Source organism: Triticum urartu, chromosome 5A (genome assembly GCF_056163025.1).
Source record: "Triticum urartu cultivar PI428250 chromosome 5A, HENAU_Tu73, whole genome shotgun sequence".
NCBI classification, from domain to species: domain Eukaryota; kingdom Viridiplantae; phylum Streptophyta; class Magnoliopsida; order Poales; family Poaceae; genus Triticum; species Triticum urartu.
In genome coordinates this window covers 120,064,772-120,072,153 of record NC_141877.1, presented here as the reverse complement: position 1 = coordinate 120,072,153, position 7,382 = coordinate 120,064,772, and the positions used below count along the sequence as shown (strand labels likewise).

The 7,382-nt window shown below is 44.4% G+C and overlaps 1 protein-coding gene across 1 annotated transcript; it reads left to right on the top strand.

Moving 5' to 3' along the window:
- The first annotated feature begins 3,000 nt into the window (after positions 1-3,000).
- On the top strand, positions 3,001-7,382 carry LOC125508122 (putative boron transporter 2). Its single transcript, XM_048672719.2, has 12 exons — positions 3,001-3,354; positions 3,451-3,533; positions 3,673-3,865; positions 3,975-4,113; positions 4,627-4,792; positions 4,946-5,112; positions 5,209-5,382; positions 5,468-5,563; positions 5,647-5,784; positions 5,886-6,205; positions 6,409-6,676; positions 6,817-7,382. Exons 1-12 carry the CDS (start codon positions 3,251-3,253, stop codon positions 7,105-7,107), a joined length of 2,139 nt encoding a protein of 712 aa, XP_048528676.1. The 5' UTR covers positions 3,001-3,250; the 3' UTR covers positions 7,108-7,382.

Sequence of the window (7,382 nt, the reverse complement as noted above, 5' to 3'; positions counted from 1 at the left end):
CTATATATGAATCCTGGAAACTAGTTCTGCATCAGTGGAGCTTGGAGTCTTGCACTTCATTCTGATAAGCACTTATTCAGCATCAAAATGCCAGCACGTGCCGATAAAACGTTTGCCAGAAAAATAGAGTGGGTGATACAATAACGGAATGGTCTATCTATCCAGGCCATGATATTTCTATAGCATGTAAGTGTATATCCTCCCCTCAAAAAAAGAAAGTGTATGATGATTATGATTGGACAAACGGTACACAAAGTGAGATAGTAACAGCAGGAAGTTAGGTAAAAATTGGAAGAATGCAAGGAACATTGAATGACATATTTCTCTCTTGGCTATGTGTATCTTTCCTTTCTCGGGAAGAAAAATTCAGCCCTTCCTCCTTACATCACAATGGAAACATCTAGCTTTGCTTTGATCAAATGTTAATAGCAGTGGTACTACACTTGATAACTTCTCGAATACATGATGACATCGGCACATTTCCAACGTGCAACTTTTAGTGTTACTTTCTATAAGATCTTATTAAAAGTTATTTAATATGTGAGTTATATTGTGAGAATACTTTCCATGGAAAAACAAATAAATTTATATCCACATGAGCAATATAAACATTTTTAGTACATATCCGGTCAAAATTAGGGAAGTTTAATTGCAACTAGTAGGTTCCAGCTCTCTAAAATTTCCTGAATAGAGAAATGCATAATTGAAATTACCACGTTTTTGTTGAAATTGCGAATTTTTTGAAATATTCTTAGATGTCAAGCATGCAAATTTTGGCGAAAGTGCATGAGAACAAAGTTGGCATATCTGTCATGCTAAGTCATGTCCAATGACCTAACTATTAACAAAAAAAATATAGTTTCTTACTGCAGTTCTTTTCATGTCAGTGCAAGCTAGCATCACTCGCTTTTTTCAAGTCCATAGAAATATAGTTTAACTGAAGATCTCGGTTAAAAAAAGAGTACCAAATAAAAGCACCAATGCACGTGTGCAGGAGTAGCCTGTCAAAGTGCTCTCTTATTTATATGCGTATTGTTTAGGGTTGATCTTTCAACCAAGTTAAGGAGAGTTGAACATTCTTAGGAGGGATGAGATGAAGCAAGGAGCTATACTACACACCAACCTATTTAACCTTTGGTATGCAGATGGTAGTGCAGGCAGTTAGCCTTTTCATCATAAATTTTATTTTAAGTACTAAAAGCTTTTATTATCATAAAAGGCCAACATGCTTGCACAAACCCTAAAATGTGTCGGTTGATGGATGGGCAGTTAGTTAGCTCACGCTAAAGTGCAGGTGCAAGATCCAGAGCTTGACACCACATGCATGGCCCAGAAACCATCATGTGTATAGTAGATGTTACTCTCCATTGTCAGCATCAGAGAGAAAGTAAAGCACTTACGCTAAACAAGTTTATTTATTTACCAATTAAGCACATTCATATACAGTATATTTGATCTAGCACAAAGTACCAGATTAGCCCATCAGAACCGCTTGCCCTGACCTTGTTTTTCAAGCTAGGTAAAAAGGTACCTGTCTCTCCGTGTTATCTGAAGATAATAAATTCATCGACAAGACAAATATTCTTCAGATAACTCCACACGGGAGCCAGAGCAAGAGCTTGTAGCTTTGTTAATGTTTCTCCAGAGACAATCATGCATGCTGGGACAAAGCTAAGGTCAACGTTTTGATCTACGCCAGAAGCAAACTTCAGTTTTCAATGCTCCTCAGAGCCTGATTTCTTAATGGAAGATTCCGTGGACATGAACAGGATGCTGGTTTCTAGGAGCTTATGCACGCCGTTTCTTATTAACTGCAAGTACTGGATGTTTTGAAGTAAAATAATGCATTTGCACATGCTGAGGCGAAGTGGTTGTGGTTTGTGACTGATCAAGTTAGTTGATTGTAGGTTCAGAATAATATTAGTACAATCATACTAGTCCCCATTTTGTATTTGTTGAGTTCTGGATGGTGGGGCCACATGGTCGTAACTCACACTGTGCTGTGATATAATATGTAAAAATATTTTGCGCCCGGGATTTGTTGCACTTACAGAACAGCTGTTGGCCTGCTGCTTCCATAAATTAATTACAGTTCACAGTTACGGTTGTAAACTATGAGAACTGAGCTAGGTTGTTGAACCCGTCCGTTTATTCGCGGAGAGGCCTCGCTTCTACCTAACAGCGGACAGTTAAGGAACCATGTTTTATCTTTATGATGCATATAAACTGGCAGCTATGCTTGAGAATTGTTGGCTTTGTCCCTTGGTCAAGTGTCAATCAATCTTACGTATTAGAAATAAGCTTTTCTACAGATAAGAAAATGAAAAGCAATAACTTATGAGATAAAAAGAGGTGAAAAGGGCCACTGCTGAAAGCTACAGCTTCACACTGATTAGCATTTCTTGAAAAGCTTCATACTAGTTTGCAGCGGTTTCCGTTGTGTTCTCATTTCTCAGGCAGTTATACTACATATAAGGATCAACTTAACAGAAATAATGAAAACCTAGAAAAATAATTATTAATTGATTAGAGGAAGCTGCTTGGCGCCTTCCCCTCGGCCAGACGGACAGCTAGAGCTGGACTGGCACTCACTGGCCTTCCAGTGCCAGTGAATATAAATGTGACCCACCGAGAGCACATGTCATAAATATTTCTGGCAATATCAATTTCATTTTATCGTCTTAGTAACATTTTTCCCATGGTGGTAGTCAAACTCAAGAATATTTGACCAACACAAGTCCTGAAAACGAATCACATTTGCAATCTAATCAGAGGGAGTAGCAGTCAGGCTCTACCGTCAAGAGGAGAGGACAGGACAGGATAGGATTTAGGACTACCATCAGCCACGCAAAGCCACAACTATCTTGCCCTAACATATCTTTTCCCCTGATCCCGTCGGTAATCTCCCTTTGTGACAGGAAATTGGTTTAGTACCACAGACAGTGTTGCCTGCTGACTCTCCACTGGCCCGTCTGTCTATATAGCCGTCCTCTATCTCACAGCTCCAGTACCTTCCGAGAGCTTCTCCTCCTCAAATCCCGCCCTCCCTCGCTCACCAGTGCTGCTCCCTCTGCTACCTACGCTTTTCTTCAACTTTTAGCCGCCCTTGGCCCCCGTAGCTTCCTCCATGGATCCGTGCTAAATGCAGAGCGAGCTCGAGAGCTCGTAGCGTTTCTCCCGGTCCGGTCTGCTGCAAAGCGTAATCTGGGTCTCTGAGTACGCTCTCCGACTCCTTGGTGTTTCCGAGGAAATGGAGGAGAGCTTCGTGCCCCTCCGGGGCATCAAGAACGACGTCCGCGGGCGGCTCACCTGCTACAAGCAGGACTGGACGGGAGGCTTCAGCGCCGGTATCAGGTACGGGCGCATCTGCCTTGTTCTCCTCTACTAGCATTGTGTTGCTGGCACAAGATCTTGGAATGATGAAGCTGCCGCGTCCCGTGTGTGTTTCAGGATCCTGGCGCCGACCACCTACATCTTCTTCGCGTCCGCGATACCCGTGATATCGTTCGGGGAGCAATTGGAGAGGAGCACCGGTAATGGAGGAGCCAAATCTTCTGTTTCCTTTGTGTTTTGAGTTCTGTTTTGTTGTTAGTTTCAGACTTTCAGTGCATTTGAGTGAGTGACCAGAGAAGCTTGCTTGCTTACTAAGGGGGCTCTAATGGTTTGGTGCAGATGGGGTCCTCACGGCAGTGCAGACATTGGCATCCACCGCCCTGTGTGGCATAATCCACTCCATTGTGGGAGGGCAGCCCCTGCTGATCCTGGGCGTGGCAGAGCCGACCGTCATAATGTATACCTTCATGTTCAGCTTCGCCAAGGACAGGGCCGACCTCGGTCCCAACCTCTTCCTCGCCTGGGCCGGTTGGTAAGTCATCCCTGTTGCATTGATGCAGATGATTACTGTTGTCGGTTGGTCCAATTGCAGTTTTTTTCAAAAAAAAAAAGGTTTTGAAGCCATGGATGTGTGTATGCAGGGTCTGTGTGTGGACTGCCCTCTTGCTGTTCTTGCTGGCGGTACTGGGCGCGTGCTCCATCATAAACCGGTTCACCCGCATCGCCGGCGAGCTGTTCGGGCTCCTCATCGCAATGCTCTTCATGCAGCAAGCTATCAAGGTAGGTACACACCAGGGCCTCTTGTGGTGTCCTTGCTTATTTGGCCTTGACATCATGTGATGATGCAGAAAGTTATCAAGACATTCTGTTGATGTTGGTTCGTTTTCTTTGAGGTGAATGTGGTATGAACCTGGTGCAGAACACAAAGTACCCTTCTAAGAGTTGTTCACTACTCTAGTCAAGCTCTATCTGCCAACTAGTGGGAAAGCCTAATGACATGTGCAGAAGCTGAAAAGCACATGGAGGCTAATGGGGATGTCCCAAAACTGCACATTCAGTGATTCTGCTGTTTGGCCATTGCTCCAACCAAATGTTTCCTTGTCCTAAATCTCGAATATGCTTTGGCCTAAATTCTAAACAGTGGAAGTGTTCAAATAAAAAATGTTTGTTTGACATAAATGGTCAGTAACAGAACATAAAAATGTTTATCTGAGATGAATGTGCAAACTGAACTCTCTGTATTTAATAGACGTTCCATGTGTACTCTAGCTCACATACCTGGGTTGGTTGCAGGGACTTGTTGACGAGTTCCGCATTCCTGAGAGGGAGAACATAAAAGCACTACAGTTTGTTCCATCATGGAGGTTTGCCAACGGAATGTTCGCCATCGTGTTGTCATTTGGCCTTTTGCTCACCGCGCTGCGGAGCAGGAAAGCGCGATCCTGGCGCTATGGAGCAGGTATATCTATCTGTAAATTGTAGCTGGTCCTGCGGCAGATGCTATGAGAATTTGCTTGCCTCAGATCTCCTCCACTTTCTTTGCTTCCTACCATTGTTACGCGCTTCAGTTAACCTTACTCTGTATTCCTTGTGATGCTTTTACCGTACCTAGGTTGGCTGCGTGGCTTCATCGCCGACTACGGTGTTCCACTGATGGTGCTGGTGTGGACAGGAGTTTCCTACATACCACATGACAGTGTGCCGAAAGGGATCCCGCGGCGCCTCTTCAGCCCTAATCCATGGTCCCCTGGTGCATATGACAACTGGACAGTCATCAAGGTACTACTACATAAACTCAACCAGACTTCTGAAACATTCAAGTTTCTTCATGTGAGCCATCAGAGCTCATCAAACGTTTCCAATACCATTGAGCAGGACATGCTCCAAGTGCCAGTCATGTACATCATTGGTGCCTTCATGCCTGCAACAATGATTGCTGTCCTGTACTACTTCGACCACAGCGTGGCATCCCAGCTTGCTCAGCAGGCGGAGTTTAATTTGAGGAAGCCTCCATCTTTCCACTATGATTTGCTTCTCCTAGGCTTCCTGGTATGTCCAGATGAGTATAACTCTGGCTAGTAACTTCAACATTTGGTATATGTTTTATCTTATTTCAATGTAATTTCTTGAACAGACGTTGATGTGTGGCCTGATTGGTATCCCTCCATCCAATGGCGTCATTCCACAGTCGCCGATGCATACAAAGAGCTTGGCTACTCTAAAGCATCAGGTAGATAGGAGGAATGTTCTGAACTTCTGATGTTTGATCAATACTTGACACTTCCATTCAAATGACAAAACATTTCTCCACAGATACTCCGTAACCGACTAGTGGCCACGGCACGGCAAAGCATGCGCCAGAACGCGAGCTTGAGCCAACTGTACAACAACATGCAGGATGCTTATCATCAGATTCAGACACCGCTGATCCACCAACAACAGACCGTCAAAGTACGCACAGATCTGATTGAAATTAATTGATCGCAGTATCGTATATAAAAACAGTCTAGTACATGCATCTGATATTGCAATGCCATTTTCACAAAATGTAGGGCTTAAACGAGCTCAAGGACTCCACTGTCCAGTTAGCATCAAGCATGGGTAACTTCGATGCACCGGTTGATGAGACAATCTTTGACATAGAAAAAGAGATTGATGATCTGCTGCCTATGGAGGTCAAGGAGCAAAGGTTGAGCAACTTTCTACAGGCTGTGATGGTTGGGGGCTGCGTGGCCGCCATGCCCTTACTGAAGAAGATCCCTACAGCAGTTCTGTGGGGGTATTTTGCGTTCATGGCGATTGAGAGCTTGCCTGGTAACCAGTTCTGGGAACGAATTTTGCTGCTCTTCACTGCTCCCAGCAGAAGATACAAGTAAGTTTCTCTAGTTTCATTACTCTGAACTCTGAAGTCAGGAAATCTGAACATTCTACTGCACATATGTGTATTCACAGATGTGTAATCTGGTGGAAACAATAAATCATATCATTATATAAAATATGTAAAATTGTTTGTAGTCTAGTCATCAGCAGCCCCCGTGTGAGACTTAAATGCTTACCATTTACCAATCTTTGCAGGGTGCTGGAAGAGTACCATACAACATTTGTCGAGACTGTGCCATTCAAGACGATAGCCATGTTCACACTCTTCCAGACCACATATCTGCTTGTTTGCTTTGGGGTCACATGGATCCCAATAGCTGGGGTTCTCTTCCCCCTCATGATCATGCTCCTGGTTCCAGTCAGGCAGTACATCCTCCCAAAGCTCTTCAAAGGTGCACATCTCAATGACCTGGACGCAGCGGAGTATGAGGAGTCACCGGCTATACCGTTCAACCTTGCTGCGGTGAGTCCATAAACTCTTGATCTGTCCTGACAGGCAGCCATGTTTGTCATCATGCCATTTTCTAACGTTTAGCTGATGGCGGCTAGAAGAATTTTAATCCTGTTACACTAGCTTGACACTGAATGGTGTAAAACTTTCAGCAAGATATTGATGTGGCACTGGGACGCACCCAAAGCGCAGAGATCCTTGACGACATGGTCACAAGAAGCCGCGGTGAGATCAAGCGCCTGAATAGTCCGAAGATCACCAGCTCAGGTGGCACTCCTGTCACGGAACTGAAAGGCATCCGCAGCCCTTGTATGTCTGAGAAGGCCTACAGCCCTCGCGTCAACGAGCTGAGGCATGAACGCAGCCCTCTAGGGGGGCGAGACAGTCCACGGACGGGTGAGGCCCGGCCATCCAAGCTGGGTGAAGGCTCAACACCAAAGTGAAGCAATAATGCTGCATCGCTCATAGCTACTGGAAGTAAATTATATCGATAATTTAAGCATCAGTGCTAGTATGAGATGTCTACTTATGCACGGTATGATGCCACTATATGATGGCCAGTGATGAAGTATGAGGCCCCTATATGATGCCTACTGATGAAGTATGAAAATAGGCTAATGTGTATCTATCTGTAGCCTCCTGATCTAAGGGAGCACCGTATGTGTAATCTCTGAATGAGTAGAAGACTATTATAGCATCAACTTTGAAACTTTTTTCA